This window comes from Chiloscyllium plagiosum, unplaced genomic scaffold (genome assembly GCF_037043375.1).
Source record: "Chiloscyllium plagiosum isolate Xiang-an unplaced genomic scaffold, Cpla_swu_hap1 HiC_scaffold_35, whole genome shotgun sequence".
NCBI classification, from domain to species: domain Eukaryota; kingdom Metazoa; phylum Chordata; class Chondrichthyes; order Orectolobiformes; family Hemiscylliidae; genus Chiloscyllium; species Chiloscyllium plagiosum.
In genome coordinates this window covers 49,005,914-49,029,663 of record NW_028270173.1, presented here as the reverse complement: position 1 = coordinate 49,029,663, position 23,750 = coordinate 49,005,914, and the positions used below count along the sequence as shown (strand labels likewise).

General features: G+C 47.3%; 1 protein-coding gene and 1 long non-coding RNA gene across 2 annotated transcripts; both read left to right on the top strand.

The window, feature by feature from the left end:
- Positions 1–289: 289 nt before the first annotated feature.
- Positions 290–2,573, top strand: LOC148140805 (uncharacterized). Its single transcript, XR_015753083.1, has 3 exons — positions 290–398; positions 803–835; positions 1,845–2,573. It is a non-coding gene; the product is annotated as an uncharacterized LOC148140805 (long non-coding RNA).
- A 15,477-nt stretch (positions 2,574–18,050) lies between these two features.
- LOC148140804 (class I histocompatibility antigen, F10 alpha chain-like) lies at positions 18,051–22,347 on the top strand. The gene is made up of 5 exons (XM_087979591.1): positions 18,051–18,254; positions 18,371–18,649; positions 20,511–20,630; positions 21,565–21,597; positions 22,316–22,347. Exons 1-5 carry the CDS (start codon positions 18,095–18,097, stop codon positions 22,345–22,347), a joined length of 624 nt encoding a protein of 207 aa, XP_087835717.1. The 5' UTR covers positions 18,051–18,094.
- The last annotated feature ends 1,403 nt before the right edge of the window (positions 22,348–23,750 follow it).

Here is a 23,750-nt window from a genome sequence, read left to right as displayed (position 1 = left end):
GGAATTCACTCATTTACTCTGTTACTGTCCCTTCAGTCCGTCTCTCAATCTAGCACCTTCTGTAAACATGGATATTATCCCCCTAGATTGGGACAACACATTCTTTACACCCCCTTCAATAAGATCTTTAGGGACTTTAGGAGAGTGAACCTGGGTGACGGTCAAACCAATGTTAACCCAACCCCATCAAGTCCCAACGGATAAGTTCTTTTCAATTGTCTCGAATCGACATGAATTGGGAACGGATCCAGGAACAGAGATAATCCTGATGTTATTCAAATGTATTTCAGAAGTCCTGAAAAACAGTGCAGGATATGCTCATCTTGGAATTGTGATTGGATTAGTCGCTGCAATGGCTGCAAGATTCGGAATGATCATCTGGAAAAAGCCCTGGAGAGGTAAGAATCAGAGAGAGGGGAATGTAGAACTGAGGGGACAGAGTGAGTGTGGGGGAATCTCCTGTACTGGGAGTACAGGGCACTGTGGGGAATGGAACTGAATAAACCCCCACACACACATACACACGTATACACACGTCCTGTCCCCTGTCTGACTTTCCTTCAGGTGATCGGCCCAGTCCAGGGCTAATATTGATCATTAAACCCTTCACACACTCTCACCTCCTCACTGACTGAGTATCAATGGAATGGTAGAGATCGCCAGCATCTCCATAAAAGGTGAGGATGGAAAGGAATGTGGGAACTAGGATTTCTTACAGAACCTCAATTCCCACACACTGTATTGTTATCCTTTGAGAATGGATTATTCCCCATTCTAATGGACATTTATTTTGTTTCTGCAGATTCCCCAAGTGAGACCTACACAACAGCTCCCAGTAAGTGACTGAGAGGACAGAGTGTTGGGAATGATGGAGCGGGATTTGCAAGTACAGAGTTACATTCCACTGAGTGTTACTCAGGCTGACACATGTGCCACCTTCCTCACTCTGAAGACCCTCAAACCCTCGTCTCTTATCCCACTTTTTTCTCATTTTCACACCTTCCCCACCCCCCATTCGTCTCCATCCAATTCTTTGCTCTTTCATCTGTTATCCCCATCCGTCACCATTCAGTTCCTGTTCCCTCAGGCCCCAGTGTCCCACTGCCTCACCCTTCACTTCCCCATCCCCCACACTGCACTCCCTAAACCCCACCATCTACTCTCTCCCTCCAATCCCTCTTCCTCCACTCCCTTTGTGCTGTGCTCTCTGAGTCTGGTTTGTTAATGCTGAGGGGAATTGAATCCTGGGTCCTGTGACTGAGCGACAATAACTCAAAATGGTCAAGTTTATATTTTGCTCCGTTTCTCACAGTCTGTTTTTATTTTCTCAGCTTCTGATATCTCTGTTCCAGCTCCTTCATGATTTGTTGAGTGACATTTTAACGGAGCTCCAGTGATGTTTAACATTTTCACTCTGCTCCTGACCCTGTCCCACACTCCCTGACACTGTTAAACCCTGTCAGACTAATTCCCCTCCCCTCCTGACCCTGTCCCACCCTTCCCAGACACTGTTAAACCCTGTCAGACTAATTCCCCTCCCCTCCTGACCCTGTCCCACCCTTCCCAGACACTGTTAATCCCTGTCAGACTAATTCCCCTCCCCTCCCCACCCTGAAGTGATTGCCTTGTGTCTGTCCATTCCTGACCTTGTGGGTTTCCTGGGCCCCACTACAGGTCATTCCCGGAGCCTCATTCCGGAATAATGGGATTCTCCTGTTCCAGTATGAACATGGACATCATTGTCTATCCTTCCTTATCACAGCAGACACACAGAATTACAGCTCATTGTTCACACCCAATTCTTTCAGGACTGAGATCAATTTTCCGGGAATGTATTTCTACAGGTTAAGCAGTGGATCCCAGGTCTGCAAGTTTGGATCCTGATCCCTCAAGCGAGACCTTCTCAAGTCGTGTTTCCATCCCGTCTCAGAAATGTGAGCAGTGTCACCGTCAGAGGGATCTTCACAGATGTTTCCTCCCTCACAGATTCTCATCTTCACTGTCTTCAGTGGGTCAGTGATTGACCAGAAATAAGGCAACATCCTGAGGGAACTTAGGGGCAGTTTTTATATTGTAGGAAATTGATTTTGCATCTGACGTTAACAAATTTCAAATGTTATGTAAATCTCTGTACATAAATGTCAGTTTTACAAATTCTAATTCTGAGATAAATATCTACAGAAATTTTATAAATCTGATTTATTGTTGAATACTAAAATCTGTCACAACTTATCACCATTTGTTTAACTACAATCTCCAATGTGTGTCATTTGTAATCACTAGAAGTTATTTGTGAACTTATTGATTTTGATGTTTTTATTAATGATTTCACAAGAACGATTCTATTCATTTACACAGCAGCAGCTTGTGGCTCTTGGAACCAGCAGGTGTTGAGCTTCAATTCAATGTGAACTGGGGGAGTGAAGACCATCCAAGTCCCCAACAAGCCTTCCCCAAACTAACCAGGAAGCTCAAAGTGAGGTTTGTTCAATGTGTGTTAAGAACTGGATGGTTGAAAATGTCTGTAAGTCTGTAGTTTTGGAACAAAATAAAATGTACCACACCCCAGAAGATATCGCATTTTCACTTAATGTCTGGCCCAGGCTGCTGGGGGGGGGTGGGGGGGAAGAGTGAAAATCTACCTTTTCCTCCAAACAAACACCCATGCACACACCCTCTCACACTCAGACACATACTTGACCATACTTGAGGAAAGGGGCAGGCTCACCAGCTGAATGACCCACACAATCCTTGAGATATTAACAGGAGAGAATTGTAAAGTGACCCCTGACCTGTCCACTCTCCAGGAATGGGATTTTAGCTTCAAGTCTATCCTCCAATTGGACATGTTAATGATTATACTGAGGCAATAACTTTTGATAAAAAAAATCATTGCACCTGATCAATCCTGTCAGAATCTTTTAAACTATGTCAGCTATATTTTGGTACAATGTAATTCTCGTTTGAAAAATGATACAGTGCTTGAATAATGAGAATGTAAGAAACGTGAATAAAATGAAAATGGATTTTATTCCTGACACTCTGTTCCCTCAGTCACTTCCTGCAAGTCTGTGTCACACTTATTCCATCTGCAGGAACAAAATCCCCGTCAGTTTGAATGATGTTCTGGTTCCAGCTGACGGTCACCAAGGACAGTCCAATCCTGGAATGAAACCTGGATTCGAGGTGGAATATTTGTAGATGGGGTTACCATGCAGGTTAGTCACTGAAACATATTCACACGAGGCTGCTGATGTTCTTTTACAAAGGGAGTCTATGTTGACACAAGAAAGGAAAAGAAACAACCAAAGCTGTGTATTTTATATATAGTATATATCCGCAGTCAGAAAGGTCTTTGTGCAAATAAGAAAACAGATTCAATCTGTTCCACAGCACGGTTACAGATATTCACTAAAAGGTCAACTCTGTCAGTTTTTATTTTACCGACTCTCCCTTATCCTTGGAATGCTGAGACAGATTAATGACTCCTTCCCAAATCTGCTGGAATGAACCTTTCACAATTCGGATCGTTTCAATCTTTCCAGTTCCAACAACTGACTTTGATCCAAACTCTCCCGGTTGAGAAGTTCCAGAAACTGCAGCCCTCTGGCTCGGGTCTCTGGTTATCCTGAATTGAACTGAAAATATCAATTTCTCGCAAGGAGAAAACTGTTCTCACCCCTGAACTGAGACCTTTAACCTTCTGTTCTGAAGTCAAAACGAAACTATTGACCTTTCTCTCTTTTCCCGGTTTGGCATTAACTCAGCAGTGTCAACTCTTAACTCATTCACACCCAAGGGATTCTGTTTGGTTGCTAGATGAGAATAATAACAAGCTTTTGTAGAATTGATACACAGAGATCACTGTTTTAAATGACTTTCTGACCTCTTTAAAATGATCACCTTTACAAAGTGACCAATATCCATCTGCCTCTATTGTAAAATCCAAATGATAACTCCATACCTGTCAACACAATCAGGGAAAGTCCATTCCCAGAGAGTGGGAACACACAAGTGTGAGGGAATGGAGATTGTGTCAGAACCTGATGGAGATTCTGGACATCACTTCCATTCCATCGATATTCCCTGAGGATGTGAGTGTGTGTGGTGGGTTTGATACCAACATCAGACTTGTACTAAAGGACATAGCTGCTAGACTGGGTCTGCAGCAGGTGGTGAGGGAACCAACAAGAGGGAAATACATACTTGATTCCATCTTTCCAATCTGCCAGCTGCAGGTACAAATGTCCATGACAGTCTCAGTGAGAGTGACCATCGCACTGTCCTTGTGGAGGCAAAGTCCCACTGTCACATTGGGAATAACCTCCATCGTATTGTGTGGTACTATCACTGTGTTAAATGGAACAGACTTGGATCAGATCTAGCAGCTCAAGGCTGGGCATCCATGAGGCACTGTGGGCCATCAACAGCAGCAGAACCATACTCCAGCACAATCTGTAACCTCATGGCCTGGCATAGCCCCCACTGAACCATTAACACCAAGCCAGGGGATTAACCCTGGTTCAATGGGGAGTGTAGGACGGCATGCCAGGAGCAGCACCAGGCATACCTGAAGATGAGGTGCCAACCTGGTGAAGCCACCAAACAGGATGACTTGCATGTCACATAACATAAGCAGCAAGTGATAGACAGAGCTAAGCGATCCCACAACCTAAGCTCTGCAGTCCTGCCACATCCAGCCAACTCACTGGAGGCTCCACAAATATTCCCACTCTCACTGATGAAACAGCCCATGACATCAGTGTGAAAGATAGGCCTGAAGGTTTCATAGCAATCTTCAGTCAGAAGTGTCATCTCAGCCTCCTCCAGTGGTCCCCAGCATTACAGATACCAGTCTTCAGTCAATTCAATTCACTCCACGTGATATCAAGAAACAGTTGAAGACACTGGGTACTGCAAAGGCTTCAGGCCCTGATAACATTCAGGCAATAGTACTGAAGGCTTGTGCTTGAGAACTTGCCACTCCCCTATCCAAACTGTTCCAGTCCAGTTACAACACTGGCATCTACCCAACAATGTAGAAAAATCCCAGAATATATTTCCTGTGACACCTCAGTTGTTGGGTTTTCAACTGGTTTTCCAAACACAGTAGGTATTACTCCCAGCCGTGGTCCAGCTGCCTCCTTTCCAAGGATAAACTGTACTCCTATTGACCCTCCACCACTTTTCACCAGACTCTCCAACCTCACTTTGAATTTGAATGCAACATATTACCATCTCTTCTGTCAATACAGTAGTCTCCCCTGTACCCAGCGGGGATATGTTTCAGGACCTATCCGCGGAAGCTTGAAACAGCAGATAGGAGCGAGCCCATTCATTTACATGGGAAACTTACCTTCCCGGTAGCCTCCTGGTTCCGGAACATTCCCTTTCATGTGTTCGGGTGGCAGTAACCGAAACCACGGAAACCAGTTCCATGGATACTGGGGTTGCCTCTGTCCTCCTTTTGAATGACATATTCCCTCATTCCTCAGCATCAAAGATTAATGTTTCCTGTTTCCCTGCTCCTCCTCCTGCACAGGAATGTTCTTTAAAGAGATCTGGCCCTTTCTTCTCAACCAACCCCTGACCAGGCTGTACATTCCTACTGCAGCTTTTTAGCTTCCACTGTGATCGATCTCCTTTACTGCTTTAACAAACCTCACTGGCTTCTCCTGTTTTACCACATCCTTCTTCCCAGTGCTTTTCCTAAACCACCAACATTGCAACTCATGTCTCCTTCCTTATGACAGTGAAAATGCCTGAGTTTTTTTTATTTCTCTTCCCCCTTCTTGGGTTTCCTTTTTAACTTGTGGTAAATTGTCGTTATTATCTTCAACCCTTTCCTTTACCACCTGAGGATATCTCTTTGCCCAAATTCTGTCCCTCAAGATTAGATTAGATTAGATTACTTACAGTGTGGAAACAGGCCCTTCGGCCCAACAAGTCCACACCGCCCCGCCGAAGCGCAACCCACCCATACCCCTACATCTACCCCTTACCTAACATAACAGATTGAAATAATCATTGGCCAATTCTGCTGCTAACCTTGTATTTTTAACTCCGAGCCCTTCCATATGGGTTCATGGTGGTTTGTTCTTCCAGACTCCCCTTCCTCCTAGTCACTGATTGGAACAGGGACAGCTGGTTCACCCCACTCTCCAGGATGTAGAAACCCCGAGATCAGAGAAGCTCCAAGCAAATGGGAAACTATTGAAATGGACAATTTTAATTTTGTCAATTGGGAGAAGTCAAACAGCTTCATCATTCCTGGTCTAAAGTCTTGTAAACACTGCGGGGAGGAGAAGGATACTCCATGTTTAACCCAGCCCAGGCTCAGCTGTGATGAAGCCCTTGAAAAGGATGGTTTTCTCTTCAATTTCCACAGCCTAAGAAAACTAGACGGAGCAATTTGGAAGCTTGGCCGGTGTTTATTCATGCATATGCAAATGTGATTCCCTTTCCTGTTGGGAAAAATTGATCTCTTCAAGCTGTTACCAATCAGGGACAATATGCCACTTTTCACACGGACCTTACATTATTCAAATACATCAATGAATTTTAATCCATTCATACAATCCCAGTCAGGTTCCATCTCTGATGTTTGAATCTTAACACCAGGGTACTGCCCAGGAACTGGGATAGGCTGGGCTGGGGAAAGGTAAACAGATGGCTAACTCCTCTGTCTTTAATCCTGTTTTAATGGGACATCTAACCTCATGGACTGGAACATCCTATCTCTTTACTGCCCCTGGGGAAGGTCTTAGGCCGGCAATACTGGATTTCCCATGGGAAAGGAGTCATTTTCTCTGGGCCGAGCATCATTTCATGCATTACGATCCACTGCATTAACACCCACACTGGGCTCTCTGTACATTACACACTCCATTAACGCCCACACTGGCCTCCCTGTACCCCACTCCATTAACCCCCAAACTGGGCTCCCTGTACATGACCCACTCCATTAACACACACACTGGACTCCCTGTACATGACCCACTCCATTACCCTCACACTGGACTCTCTGTACATGACCCACTCCATTAACCCCCACACTGGACTCTCTGTACATGACCCACTCCATTAACCCCACACTGGGCTCCCTGGACAAAAAACATAGGACATTACATTACAGCGCAGTACAGGCCCTTTGGCCCTCGATTTTGCGCTGATCTGTCATACCAATCTGAAGCCCATCTAACCTACACTACTCCATGTACATCCATATGCTTGTCCAATGACAACTTCAATGTACTTAAAGTTGCGAATCTACTACCGTTGCAAGCAAAACATTCCATACCCTTACTACTCTCTGAGTAAAGAAACTACCTCTGACATCTGTCCTATATCTATCACCCCTCAATTTAAAGCTATGCCCCCTCATGCTCGCCATCCCCATACTTGGAAAAAGGCTCTACCTGTCTACCCTATCTACCCCTCTGATTATCTTATATGTCTCTATTAAGTCACCTCCGAACCTTCTTCTCTCCAATGAAAACAGCCTCAAGTCCCTCAGCCATTCCTCGAAAGACCTTCCCTCCATACCAGGCAACATCCTAGTAAATCTCCTCTGCACCCTTTCCAAAGCTTCCACATCCTTCTTATAATGCAGCGACCAGAACTGTACACAATACTCCAAGTATGGCCGCACCAGAGTATTGTACAGCTGTAGCATAACCTCATGGTTCTGGAACTCGATCCCTCTATTAATAAAAACTAAAACACTGTATGCCTTCTTCACAACCCTGTCAACCTAGGTGGCAACTTTCAAGGATCTGTGTACCTGGACATCGAGATCTCTCTGCTCATCTACACTACCAACAATCTTATCATTAGCCCAGTACTTTGCATTCTGGTTACTCCAAGCAAAGTGAATCACCTCACACTTGCCTGCATTAGGCTCTATTTGCCATCTCTCAGCCCAGCTTGCAGCTTATCAATGTCTCTCTGTAACCTACAACATCCTTCGTCACTATCCACAACTCCACCGACCTCGCTGTACATGACCCAATCCATTTACCCCCATACATGGCTCTCTGGAACATGACCCACTCCATTAACCCCCACACTGGGCTCTCTGTACATGACCCACTCCATTAACCCCCACACTGGGCTCTCTGTACATGACCCACTCCATTAACCCCCACACTGGGCTCTCTGTACATGACCCACTCCATTAACCTCCACACTGGGCTCTCTGTACATGATCAACTTCATTAACCCCCACACTGGGCTCTCTGTACATGATCCACTCCATTAACCCCCACACTGGGCTCTCTGTACATGACCCACTCCATTAACCTCCACACTGGGCTCTCTGTACATGATCAACTCCATTAACCCCCACACTGGGCTCTCTGTACATGACCCACCCCATTAATCGAGGAGAAAGTGAGGTCTGCAGATGCTGGAGATCAAAATTGAAACTTTATTGCTGGAACAGCACAGCAGGTCAGGCAGCATCCAGGGAACAGGAGATTCAACGTTTCGGGCACAGGCCCTTCTTCAGGAATGAGCAGAGAGTGTTCAGCAGGAGAAGATAAAAGGTAGGGAGGAGGGACTTGGAGGAGGGGCGTTGGAAATGTGATAGGTGGAAAGAGGTCAAGGTGAGGGTGATAGGTCGGAGTAGGATGGAGGCGGAGAGGTCAAGAAGAAGACTGCAGGTCAGGAAGGCGGTGCCGGGCTGGAGGGATTCGGCTGAGACAAGGTGGGGGGAGGGGGGATGAAGAAACTGGTGAAGTCCAAGTTCATCCCCTGTGGTTGGAGGGTTCCCAGTCGGAAGATAAGACGCTCCTCCTCCGACCGTCGCGTTGTTGTGGTTTGGCGGTGGATGAGTCCAATGACCTGCATATCCTCGGTGGAGTGGGAGGGGGAGTTGAAATGCTGTGCTACAGGGTGGTTGGGTTGGTTCGTCCGGGTGGCCCAGAGGTGCCCATTAATCCCCACACTGGGCTCCCTGTACATGATCCACTCCATTAACCCCACACTGGGCTCCCTGGACAAAGAACATAGAACATTACATTACAGCATAGTACAGGCCCTTCGGCCCTCGATGTTGCGCCGACCTGTCATACCAATCTGAAGCCCATCTAACCTACACTATTCCATGTACATCCATATGCTTGTCCAATGACAACTTAAATGTACTTAAAGTTGGCGAATCTACTACCGTTGCAGGCAATGCATTCCATACCCTTACTACTCTCTGAGTAAAGAAACTACCTCTAACATCTGTCCTATATCTATCACCCCTCAATTTAAAGCTATGCCCCCTCGTGCTCGCCGTCCCCATACTTGGAAAAAGGCTCTACCTGTCCACCCTATTAAACCTTCCGATTATCTTATATGTCTCTATTAGATTAGATTAGATTACTTACAGTGTGGAAACAGGCCCTTCGGCACAACAAGTCCACACCGACCTGCCGAAGCGCAACCCACCCATTCCCCTACATTTACCCCTTTACCTAACACTACGGGCAATTTAGCATGGCCAATTCACCTGACCTGCACATCTATTTTTTGGACTGTGGGAGGAAACTGGAGCACCCGGAGGAAACCCACGCAAACACGGGGAGAATGTGCAAACTCCACCAGTCAGTCACCTGAGTCGGGAATTGAACCTGGGTCTCTGGCGCTGTGAGGCAGCAGTGCTAACCACTGTGCCACCGTACCGCCCACTGCCACCATGCCGCCCACCTCTCAACCTCCTTCTCTCTAACGAAAACAGCCTCAAGTCCCTCAGCCTTTCCTCATAAGACCTTCCCTCCATACCAGGCAACATCCTAGTAAATCTCCTCTGCACCCATTCCAAAGCTTCCACATCCTTCTTATAATGCAGCGACCAAAACTGTATACAATACTCCAAGTACAGCTACACTAGTGTTTTGTACAGCTGTAGCATAACCTCATGGTTCCAGAACTCGATCCCTCTATTAATAAAAACTAAAACACTGTATGCCTTCTGAACAACCTTGTCAACCTGAGTGGAAACTTTCAAGGATCTCTGTACCTGGACACCGAAATCTCTGCTCATCTACACTACCAAGAATCTCACCATTAGCCCAGTACTTTGCATTCTGGTTACTCCGACCAAAATGAATCACACTTGCCTGCATTAGGCTCCATTCACTATCTCTCAGCCCAGCTCTGCAGCTTATCTATGTCTCTCTGTAACCTACAACATCCTTCGTCACTATCCACAACTCCATCGATCTCGCTGTACATGACCCACTCCATTTACACCCATACATGTCTCTCTTGAACAGGATCCCCTCCATTACCCCTGACACTGGGATCTCTGAATATGACACCCTCCATTAACACCCACACTGGGCTCTCTGTACATGACCCACTCCATTAACACCCACACTGGGCTCTCTGTACATGACCCACTCCATTAACCCCGACACTGGGCTCTCTGTATATGATCCACACCATTAACCCCCCCCCCCCCCCCCTCCCCCGCCAACTGGGCTCTCTGTACATGACCCACTCTATTAACCCCCACACTGGGCTCTCTGTACATGACCCACTCCATTAACCCCACACTGGGCTCCCTGGACATAGAACTAGAACATTACATTACAGCGCAGGACAGGCCCTTCGGCCCTCGATGTTGCGCTGACCTGTCATTCCAATCTGAAGCCCATCTAACCTATACTATTCCATGTACATCCATATGCTTGTCCAATGACAACTTAAATGTACTTAAAGTTGGCGAATCTACTACCGTTGCAGGCAAAACATTCCATACCCTTACTACTCTCTGAGTAAAGAAACTACCTCTGACATCTGTCCTATATCTATCACCCCTCAATTTAAAGCTACTCCCCCCCCCACCCCGTGCTCGCTGTCCCCATACTTGGAAAAACGCTCTCCCTGTCCACCCCATCTAACCTTCTGATTATCTTATATGTCTCTATTAAGTCATCTCTCAACCTCCTTCTCTCTAACGAAAACAGCCTCAAGTCCCTCAGCCTTTCCTCATAAGACCATCCCTCCATAGCAGGCAACATCCGAGTAAATCTCCTCTGCACCCATTCCAAAGCTTCCACATCTATCTTATAATACGGTGACCAGAACTGTACACAATACTCCAAGTGCGGCCTCACCAGAGTTTTGTACAGCTGTAGCATAACCTCATGGTTCCGGAATCGATCCCTCTATTAATAAAAGCTAAAACACTGTATGCCTTCTTAACAACCCTGTCAATCTGGGTGGAAACTTTCAAGGATCTGTGTACCTGGACACCGAGATCTCTCTGCTCACCTACATTACCAAGAATCTTATCATTAGCCCAGTACTTTGCATTCTGGTTACTCCGACCAAAGTGAATCACCTCACACTTGCCTGCATTAGGCTCTATTCACTATCTCTCAGCCCAGCTCTGCAGCTTATCTATGTCTCTCTGTAACCTACAACATCCTTCGTCACTATCCACAACTCCATTGAGCTCGCAGTACATGACCCACTCCATTTACACCCATACATGTCTCTCTTGAACAGGATCCCCTCCATTACCCCTGACACTGGGATCTCTGAATATGACACCCTCCATTAACACCCACACTGGGCTCTCTGTACATGACCCACTCCATTAATGCCCACACTGGGCTCTCTGTACATGACCCACTCCATTAACCCCCCCCCTCCCCCGCCAACTGGGCTCTCTGTACATGACCCACTCCATTAACACCCACACTGGGCTCTCTGTACATGACCCACTCCATTAACACCCACACTGGGCTCTCTGTACATGATCCACACCATTAACCCCCCCCCTCCCCCGCCAACTGGGCTCTCTGTACATGACCCACTCCATTAATGCCCACACTGGGCTCTCTGTACATGACCCACTCTATTAACCCCCACACTGGGCTCTCTGTACATGATCCACACCATTAACCCCCACACTGGGCTCTCTGTACATGACCCATCCCATCAACCCCCCACACTGGGCTCTCTGTACATGACCCACTCCATTAACCCCCATACATGTCTCTCTTGAACATGATCCCCTCCATTACCCCTGACACTGGGATCTCTGAATATGACACCCTCCATTAACACCCACACTGGGCTCTCTGTACATGACCCACTCCATTAATGCCCACACTGGGCTCTCTGTACATGACCCACTCCATTAACCCCGACACTGGGCTCTCTGGAAATGATCCACACCATTAACCCTCCCCCTCCCCCGCCAACTGGGCTCTCTGTACATGACCCACTCTATTAACCCCCACACTGGGCTCTCTGACAATGACCCACTCCATTAACCCCCACACTGGGCTCTCTGTACATGACCCATCCCATCAACCCCCACACTGGGCTCTCTGTACATGACCCACTCCATTAACCCCCACACTGGGCTCTCTGTACATGACCCACTCCATTAACCCCCACACTGGGCTGTCTGTACATGACCCATCCCATCAACCCCCACACTGGGCTCTCTGTACATGACCCACTCCATTAACCCTCACACTGGGTTCCCTGTACATGACCCACTCCATTAACCCCCACACTGGGTTCCCTGTACATGACCAACACCATTAACCCCACACTGGGCTCGCTGTACATGACCCACTCCATTAACCCCCACACTGGGCTCTCTGTACATGACCCACTCCATTAACCCCCACACTGGGCTCTCTGTACATGACCCACTCCATTAACCCCCACACTGGGCTCTCTGTACATGACCCACTCCATTAACCCTCACACTGGGTTCCCTGTACATGACCCACTCCATTAACCCCCACACTGGGCTCTCTGTACATGACCCATCCCATCAACCCCCACACTGGGTTCCCTGTACATGACCCACTCCATTAACCCCCACACTGGGCTCTCTGTACATGACCCACTCCATTAACCCCCACACTGGGCTTCCTGTACATGACCCACTCCATTAACCCTCACACTGGGTGCCCTGTACATGACCCACTCCATTAACCCCCACACTGGGTTCCCTGTACATGACCCACACCATTAACCCCCACACTGGGCTCTCTGTACACGACTCACTCCATTAACCCCCACACTGGATTCCCTGTACATGACCCACTCCATTAACCCCCACACTGGGCTCTCTGTACATAACCCACTCCATTAACCCTCACACTGGGTTCCCTGTACATGACCCACTCCATTAACCCCCACACTGGGTTCCCTGTACATGACGCACACCATTAACCCCCACACTGGGCTCTCTGTACATGACCCACTCCATTTACCCCCACACTGGGCTCTCTGTACATGACCCACTCCATTAACCCCCACACTCGGTTCCCTGTACATGACCCACCCCATTAACCCCCACACTGGGCTCTCTGTACATGACCCACTCCATTAACCCTCACACTGGGTTCTCTGTACATGACCCACTCCATTAACCCTGACACTGGGCTCTCTGTAAATGATCCACACCATTAACCCCCCCCCCCTCCCCCGCCAACTGGGCTCTCTGTACATGACCCACTCCATTAACACCCACACTGGGCTCTCTGTACATGACCCACTCTATTAACCCCCACACTGGGCTCTCTGACAATGACCCACTCTATTAACCCCCACACTGGGCTCTCTGTACATGACCCATCCCATCAACCCCCACAGTGGGCTCTCTGTACATGACCCACTCCATTAACCCCCACACTGGGCTTCCTGTACATGACCCAATCCATTAACCCCCACACTGGGCTCTCTGTACATGACCCATCCCATCAACCCCCACACTGGGCTCTCTGTACATGACCCACTCCATTAACCCCCACACTGGGCTCTCTGTACATGACCCACTCCATTAACCCCCACACTGGGCTTCCTGTACATGACCCAATCCATTAACCCCCACACTGGGCTCTCTGTACATGACCCATCCCATCAACCCCCACACTGGGCTCTCTGTACATGACCCACTCCATTAACCCCCACACTGGGCTCTCTGTACATGACCCACTCCATTAACCCCCACACTGGGCTCTCTGTACATGACCCATCCCATCAACCCCCACACTGGGCTCTCTGTACATGACCCACTCCATTAACCCCCACACTGGGTTCCCTGTACATGACCCACACCATTAACCCCCACACTGGGCTCTCTGTACATGACTCACTCCATTAACCCCCACACTGGGTTCCCTGTACATGACCCACTCCATTAACCCCCACACTGGGCTCTCTGTACATAACCCACTCCATTAACCCTCACACCGGGTTCCCTGTACATGACCCACTCCATTAACCCCCACACTGGGTTCCCTGTACATGACCCACACCATTAACCCCCACACTGGGCTCTCTGTACATGACCCACTCCATTTACCCCCACACTGGGCTCTCTGTACATGACCCACTCCATTAACCTGCGAACATCTGCCCCCAGTCAGCTTTTGAAAGTTCCTGCCTCATACCATCAAACTTAGCCTTCCTCCAATTTAGAACTTCAACCTTTAGGTCAGGTCTATCTTTTTCCATCGCTATTTTAAAACTAATAGAATTATGGCTGCTGGCCCCAAAGTGCTCCCCCACTGATACCTCAGTCACTTTTACCTTAATTCCCAAGACTCAGTCAAGTTTTCCTCCTTCTCTAGTAGGTACATCCACATACTGAATCATAAAATTTTCTTGTACACAAATTCCTCTCCATCTAAACGCTTAACACGATGGCAATCCCAGTCCATGTTTGGAAAGTTGAAATCCCCTTCCATAACCACCCGATTATTCTTACAGATAACTGAAATCTCCTTCCAAACTTGTTTCTCATTTTTCCACTAACTATTAAGGCATCTACAATCCCAGAAAGGTGATCATCCCTTTCTTATTTCTCAGTTCCACCCAAATAACTCACCTTGATGTACTCCCAGAAATATCCTCCTTCAGTTATACTATCCCTTTTCAAAAATGCTGCTCCCCTTCCTCTCTTGCCCACCCCCCACCGACCCCACCGCTTGCAATCCTTCTCTGACATTTGTATCCTGGAACATTAAGCAACCAGGCCTGATCATCCCTGAGCCACATTTCTGTAATTGCTATGATATCCCAGTCCCATGTTCCCAGCCATGCCCTGAGTTCATTTGCCTTCTCTATTCGGCCTCTTGCATTGAAGTAAATGCAGTTTAATTTATCACTGCTATCTTGTTGCCTGCTATGTTCCTTCCTGCCCCAGCTGTTTGACTAACTCCCTTTCCCAACTGTACCAGTCTCGGCTTGATCACTTTTCTCAATATCTCCCTGGGTGCGCCCCATCCCTCCACCTTACTCATTTAAATCCTCCTGAGCAGCTCTAGCAAATCTCCCTGCCAGTATATTAGTCCCCTTCCAATTTAGATGCAATCTATCCTTCTTGGACAGGTCACTTCTACCTCAGAAGAGATTCCAATGATCCAAAAATGTGAATCCCTCTCCCATATACCAGCTCCTCAGCCACGTATTCATCTGCTCTATCCTCCTATTTCTACCCTCACTAGCTCGCAGCACCAGGAGTAATCAAGATATTACTACCCTCGAGGACCTCCTTTTTAAATCTCTGCCTAACTCTCTATATTCTCCATTCTGAATCTCATCCTTTTCCCTTCTTATGTCGTTGGTTCCAACATGTACAATGACCTCCTGCTTGTCCCTCTCCCCTTTTGAGAACATTCTTCACTCTGTCTGAGATATCCTTGATCCTGAGACCAGGGAGTTAACACACCATTCTGATTTTTCACGGCTGGTCACAGAAACGTCGTCTGTGCCTCTGAACAGAGAGTGTCGTGACACAATCAATTGATTGGAACCTGACTCACCCCTCATTACATGAGAGCCAGTCTTGATACCAGAAACTTGGCTGTTCCTGTTACATTCACCTGAGACTCCATCACCCCTTACATTTTCCAAAACAACATACTTGTTTGAAATGGGAATAGCCACAGGAGACTCCTGCACTTCGTGCCTAACTCTCCTACCTTTCCTGGAGGTAAACCATCTATCTGACCGTATCTGCAGCTTTTCTGCCTTTCAGTAACTGCCATCCATCACACCCCATTGCTCTAGCAAATTCCTCATTGCCTCCAACTGTAGCTCCAACCGATCCATGTGATTCAATAGGATTCGCAACCAAACACATTTCCTGCAAACATAATCATCAGTAACATGAAAACACTTCCTAACCTCCCACATCCGACAGGAAGAGCATATCACTCTACTAAAGGCCATCACTGCTCCTTCACAATCTACAGATCCAGAAAATATCACCGTCTTATTGCGCTGGAAAGCAATGCTCCAGGCCAACTGGGAATGTTTGGTTTATATTTCTAAACATTTAATCAAGAGACAGGTTTCAATTAAACAAATAATCAAAAAAGAATTTACTGTATTCAGTTCTGCAGACTTCCAGCAAGGTTATACATTAAAAATTATGAATGTACCTGTTCCTGTGCTGGTTCCTCCAAGGTCAGCTGTGAATTTCGCTGTTTGCTAACTTTCCAAGACACACTCTGATATCCACAGATACGTGAACTCTTTGTCTGCCTTTCCTCCTTTTAAAAGTGCTGTTGTTTTGACATTTCTTTTCTCCAAAGTTCCAAAACAATGCAACAGCATATACAACAGTAATTGCTGCTCCTGGAATTTGAGAAAATCACCCGAATACCTAAAATACCTCAAAAAAAAAGCAGCTCTTCCAGACACAATTTTTTTTCCTGTCCTCGATCTTGGATTGCCCAGAACAGACCAGATCCTTCTCAACTCTTCCTCTATATAAACCCATCCTGATGCCTTTTAAATACTGTCATTGTACCAGTCTCTACCACTTCCTCTGGCAGCTCATTCCATATTTGCACCACCCTCTGTGTGAAAAAGTTGCCTCTTAGATCGCTTTGAAATCTTTTCCCTCTCACTTTTAACGTATTCCCTTTCGTTTTGGACTGCCCTATCGTGGGAAAAAGAATTTGGCTATTCACCTTATCCATGCCCCTCATGATTTTATAAACTTCTATAAGGTCACCCCTCAGCCTCCAACGCTCGAGGGAAAATAGCCCCAGTCTATTCAGTCACTCACTACAGCTCCAAAACTTGTAAATCTTTTCTGAACCCTTTCACATTTCCTAAGCAGGAAGTCAAGAATTTAACATAGCATTCGAAAACTGGCTGAATCAATGTCCTGTATGAGTGCAACATGATATCCCAACTCCTGTACTCAATCCACTGACCCATAAAGGCAAGGAGACCAAACACCTTCTTCACTATCCTGTCAATCTGTAACTCCACCTTCAGGAACAATGACTCTACACCCCAAGGTCTGTTTGTTTGGCAACACTCCCCAGCACCCTACCATTAACTGTACAAGTGCAACTGTGATTTACCCAAAATGCAACAACTTTTATTTAAAGTAAACTCCTCAGCCCTGTTTTGGTGTCATCTGCAAATGAACCATTACTGACCATTCCTCCTATCTGCACATCCAAATCATTTATAAAACTGACAGAAGATGGACACAGGTAGTGAGTAACTTAAAGAGATTGATTCTCATCTCCATTCAGCCAGGCTCAGGGGAAGAGATTGCACAGCCCCACGTAGGGAGAGGGTCCTTGTAAATAACACACAGAGTCCGATCATGGGCCAGAGCCTGTGGGAGGCTGACAGAGTGGTCACAGACAGACATGGACTACATCCCCCAGAATGCAGCCTGTGATTGAAACAAATGACCAGAAGGACTGGGCCTGTCGTTCCAGGACAGTGGAAATGTGAGCGCTGGAATTCTGACCCGGATCGGAGAGCATATTGCTTATTTGCTCCAGGTTGAGGTGTGAGACAGCAGTTGGAGAAAGGGGCAGTGCTGCCTGAGTCTGGGACCCTCTGACAGCACAGGCCCTGGGGATTAGCATCGTGTGTAACCCCCTCTCCCTGGGCCTGGTACAGGATAATTTGACCGGATTGTTTCTCTGGTTAAATAATTTGTTAATTATCTATGTCTGTTTGATCACTGACAGGAATTCACACTTTTCAACAGATAACTACTGTTGAGATCAGTGATGACGGCAGCATTAAGAAATCAATGAGATTTGGATTTGACGGAAAGGATTTTATCAGTTTAGAACCAGACACAATGAGATGGATCACATCCAATCCCATTGCAGTGATGACTAAAGAGAAATGGGATTCTGATGAATCCTGGAACAACTACTGGAAAAGAAATCTGGAAGAACTCACTGTTGAATATTTAAACAGATATCTGGAAGCAGGAAAGAATTATTTCAAAAGGAAAAGTATGTATTTCAGTTTTGCTCCATGTTCTGATCTAACCTCACTGATCTATGAAACCGCTCTCCCATTCCATTCAGTGTCTGTCTGTTGTTTGTGGTTTCACCCTTTCCCATCACAGTTCAGCCTGAAGTGTTCATCTCCAGGAGGGAGCCCAATGGTCAGGACAAGCCGCTCACTCTCTCCTGCCTGGTCACTGGGTTTGATCCTGTAGACATCGAGGTGACCTGGTTAAGGAATGGAGAGGTCATGTCTGAGACCCAATCCTCGGGGGTTCGACCGAACCACGATGGGACCCATCAGATCCAGAAAGAGATTGAGATCAATGTTGGGGATGAGGATCAATACTCCTGTCACATTGACCACAGCAGCCTGGCAGAGGCCCAGCTCTATCAGTGGGGTAAGTGACAGATGAAACCATTTAGAGGACACTTTTTCACTTCCTTGTTTGCAACTACCCACCTTGTTCTCTGCGTTGATATGTCATGTTGGTCTCACTGAGTTAAAGATTTCAATTCTAAGTTTGAAAGGGTCACCGAATCCCAAGCTTCCAGAGCCTTTAGGGGATTCCAGATTCCTAAAGACCTGTGAAGTACTCGTCGATTTTACTCCGGAATAATCTCACCAGAATTACAAGCCGATTCCCTTGTATTCCAGGCTTCAGCACAAGTCATGGGCCCAGATTGTCCAGCAGCCAGACACCCTGCGAGAGGAGGGTGTGGACACGTCAGAATTCCTGACTCACGGAATGGGATTGGTCCAGGAAGTTTCAACTTCCAATGGACAATTACCTCAATCCGGAACCATCTGGAAAGATCTCAGGTTCTGAGGTTAGGGATTAGAAGCTTCTTTAACTCCTAGTGTGATGATGCTGTCACTTTAAAAGGTTGTTGGTGTCCTAGTTTTTGTTTTGAAGAGAGGTTGTAAGGCAGAGGCACCAAACATGCTGCTGGTGATGACTGAGGTAAACCAGTTGTGAGGCCTTGGGGTTTTATTTTAAGTTGGAACAATAGAAGCAGTCTGAATGGGCGTGGCCAGCTCTCACAGATCCAGATTTCTTAGTTTGGTTTTTTTCAGTTGCATCAAAAGCCTTTGGGGTCTCAAAAGAGTTGGCAGCTTCAGTGAGTGTCACCTGGCTACTACTCTCTGCATTTATTTCTTGATATTGTTTCCTCTGGGACTGGAGAACTGCATGTAAGAATCTGTGTCTGAATTTACCTTTTTGCCAAGGTGTTTATGGGATGTAACAATTGGAACAGTTAATTAATAATAAGTACTGTATTCGGTTACATTTTTCAATTGTTAAGTTATTCAAAATTCCTTTTTTGTTTTTATTTTAATGACAGCGTTTAAATAAATTGTGTTTTGCTTAACATTGAGTTGTTTGAACACTTGCATTGTATCTGGAACACTGCACTTCCCATCCAGTTTTAAAATAAGAAGCAGTTCAGATCTAGGCTACCTTCTTCAGATATTTTGAGGGGGCCTGATCTGGTCCCTAACAGACTGAGAAAACCGACCATCTCCAAAAGTACTGCTGATCCCTCCATTCACACACAGACGAGGATATCTGGTCAGTGTGGGCAAGTTGGACTGAACACACACACTTGTTGTGTGACTCTTTTAATCTTTGACATCATCCCCTCAAACCTATGACCTGATATTCTGCAACCAACACTTGACCTCTCCCCAGCACCAACACCAGCTCACCGCCTCCAGACGTCTGTCAGACTCGCAGTGCATCACCCTGGACAGACAACTGGGACACAACACAGATCTCTACAACTGGATCCCTAACAAGGCCCCCTCACCAGCCCACTGTGGCACCCAAACCCCATTCCATTGGTACTCAACATCCCCAACACTCACCAGTGAGTTCCCAAACTGCCCCTTGCCCAACCATTGAGGAAGTGCCTTCTGGGTACCTAACTACACCCCTCCAACCATTCACTCACTCCTTCACCTCACCCAAGGCCGATCTACCCCACCAGCACTAGTAAGGACAGGACACAGAGATATTGGGGAGAATGGGAACTGAACTGTCTGGGGAGGTAACCCCCAGGACAGGTACAACACGATGTTTATACCCCTATCAATGGGATCCTTGGTGACTTCACTGGAGAGTGAAATCGGGAGAGGGTCAAACCCGCATTTCAACCAATCCCAACAGCTCGGAGGGTTATAATTGTTCCCAATAAACACAGGGTTAGAAATAAATCCAGGAACATAGAGAATCCTGATATATTTCCAATGTGTTTCAGAAAATCTGAAAAGCAATTGGCTGCATTCCCAACTTGGAAGTCTCATTGCATCAATGGTCATACTATTGGCTGTTATTGTCGGGATAGTCGGAATAATCATCTGGAAATGGTCACGGAGAGGTAAGAATCAGAGAGAGGGGAATGTGGAACTGAGGGGACTGGGTGAGTGTGGGGGGATCTCCAGTACTGGGAGTACAGGGCACTGTGGGGAATGGAACTGATTGAATTCCCACACACAGATACACACGTATAAACACGTCTCGTTCCCTGTCTGATCTTCCTTTATGTGATCAGCCCAGACCAGGTCTAATATTGATCATTATACCCACTGCACCCAATCAGATCCTCACTGACTGAATATTAATGGAATGGAAGGGATTTTCTGCACCTCCATAAAGTGTAAGGATGGACGGGAGTGTGGGAATGAGGATTTCTGACACAATCCCTGTAAAACCTTCCTTCCTGCCTTGTTTGGGCACCATCACCTTGATAAACTTTGAAGATCTCTCTCCCTTAATGAGTTTGTGCAGTTTTGGATGACTTATTACTTTGGTTTGACCCTCGGCGTGTGACTCTGATACCGATCATGTTATTCCAGGCATTTGGTTTGTCTCCAGTCCCACCGTATTTTTAATGTTTTGGAATGATCTCTCTGCCCCATTTAATGGGATTCTGGATCATCCCTTCTCTTGTTATCCAGCTGTTGACACTTTCCTCCCACCATCTGACATTTGTGATCACCTGCAGAGACTCCACTCACCCCATTTGGATGATCTTTTGATCTCTCTGCCCATTGATCTCCCTGCTGATAAATTCGGTGTCTGTGAGCTTCTCTCTCACTTCACCTGAGGAAGGGGCTACGCTCAGAAAGCTTGTGATTTCAAACAAACCTGTTGGACTGTAACTTGGGGCCGTGTGTGATTTCTGACTGTGTTCACACGAGTCCAATACCAACACCCCCACATCAATCTCCATCCCCTCACACTTGTTGTGTTCTCACTCTCTGAGAATGGATTATTTCCCATCCTAATGGACATTTATTTTGTTTCTGCAGGTTCACCAAATGGGACCTACACAACAGCTCCCAGTAAGTGACTGAGGGGACAGAGTTTTGGGAATGATGGAGAAGGTAATGGGAGGTGTAGAGTAGATTCCCTACAGTGTGGAAACAGGTCCTTCAGCCCAACAAGTCCATACCGACCCTCCAAAGAGTAACCCACCCAGACCCATCCCGCAACCCTATAGTTACCCCTGACTAACACACCTAACACTATGGGCAATGTAACATGGCCAATTCACCTGACCTGCACACCTTTGGATTGTGGGTAGAAACCGGAGCACCCGGAGGAAACCCACACAGACACAGGGAGAATGTGCAAACTCCGCACAGTAACCCGAGGTGGGAATTGTACCCGGGTCCCTGGTGCTGTGAAGCAACAGTGCTAACCACTGAGCCACCGTGCTGCCCCTATGAGAGTGTAGAGTTATATTTGCCAGGGTGTTGCTCAGGGTGATGGGTCCGTCTCCTCACCATGCTGTTTCTCAGCCAACACTCTCTTATCGTCCTGTTTCTCTACTCCATGTCCCCAGTGTCTCTCCTTCGAATTGTCACCCTCCATTCTCTTCCCCCACTGCCCCTCCCTCCACTCACTCACCCTTAATTCCCACTGGGGGGGGCTCGGAGAGTCTGGTTAGTTAGTGCTGAGGGCGATTAAATCCTGGGTCCAGTGAGTGATAGAGAATATCTCACACTGTCTCATTTTATATTTGATATAACTTCTCACATTCTGTTTTTATTTTCTCAGCTTCTGATATCTCTGGTGCAGCTTCTTCATGATTCAGTAAGTGACATGTCAACTTTTCTCTGACTGAAATTTATTCAGATTTATATTCTCTAGATTTATTTGTAGCATTTTCACATCCCTCCTGACCCTGTCGCACCCTCCCAGACACTGTTAAACCCTGTCAGACTAATTCCCCTCCCCTCCTGACCCTGCCCCACTCTCCCAGTCACTGTTAAACCCTGTCAGACTAATTCCCCTCACCTCCCCGACCCTGTCCCATCCTCCCAGACACTGTTAAACCCTGTCAGACTAATTCCCCTCCCCTCCTGTCCCTGTCCCACCCTCCCAGACACTGTTAAACCCTGTCAGACTAATTCCCCTCCCCTCCTGACCCTGTCACACCCTCCCAGACACTGTTAAACCCTGTCAGACCAATTCCCCTCCCCTCCTGACCCTGTCCCCTTCTCCCAGACACTGTTAGACTCTGTCAGACTAATTCTCCTCCCCTCCTGACCCTGTCCCACTCTCCCAGTCACTGTTAAACCCTGTCAGACTAATTCCCCTCACCTCCCCGACCCTGTCCCATCCTCCCAGACACTGTTAAACCCTGTCAGACTAATTCCCCTCCCCTCCTGACCCTGTCCCACCCTCCCAGACACTGTTAAACCCTGTCAGACTAATTCCCCTCCCCTCCTGTCCCTGTCCCACCCTCCCAGACACTGTTAAACCCTGTCAGACTAATTCCCCTCCCCTCCTGACCCTGTCACACCCTCCCAGACACTGTTAAACCCTGTCAGACCAATTCCCCTCCCCTCCTGACCCTGTCCCCCTCTCCCAGACACTGTTAGACTCTGTCAGACTAATTCTCCTCCCCTCCTGACCCTGTCCCACTCTCCCAGTCACTGTTAAACCCTGTCAGACTAATTCCCCTCACCTCCCCGACCCTGTCCCATCCTCCCAGACACTGTTAAACCCTGTCAGACTAATTCCCCTCCCCTCCTGTCCCTGTCCCACCCTCCCAGACACTGTTAAACCCTGTCAGACTAATCCCCCTCCTCTCCTGACCCTGTCCCACCCTCCCAGGCACTGTTAAACCCTGTCAGACTAATATCCCTCCTCTCCTGACCCTGTCCCACCCTCCCAGTCACTGTTAAACCCTGTCAGACTAATTCCCCTCCCCTCCTGACCCTGTCCCACCCTCCCAGACACTGTTAAACCCTGTCAGACTAATTCCCCTCCCCTCCTGACCCTGTCCCACTCTCCCAGACACTGTTAAACTCTGTCAGACTAATTCCCCACACCTCCTGACCCTGTCCCATGCTCCCTGACACTGTCAAACCCTGTCAGACTAATTCCCCTCCCCTCCTGCACCTGACCCACCGACCGAGTCACTGGTAAACTCTGTCAGATTAATTCCCCTCCCCTCCCCACCCTGAAGTGATTGCCTTGTGTCTGT

What these genes read in the sequence shown, in the direction of transcription:
- LOC148140804 (XM_087979591.1), top strand. Translation starts at nt 18,095, where the DNA reads ATGAGATGGATCACATCCAATCCCATTGCAGTGATGACTAAAGAGAAA. An exon ending in GAATTATTTCAAAAGGAAAA is followed by an intron (nt 18,255 to 18,370) that starts GTATGTATTTCA and finishes TTCCCATCACAG; the next exon opens with TTCAGCCTGAAGTGTTCATC. An exon ending in CTGGAAATGGTCACGGAGAG is followed by an intron (nt 20,631 to 21,564) that starts GTAAGAATCAGA and finishes TTGTTTCTGCAG; the next exon opens with GTTCACCAAATGGGACCTAC.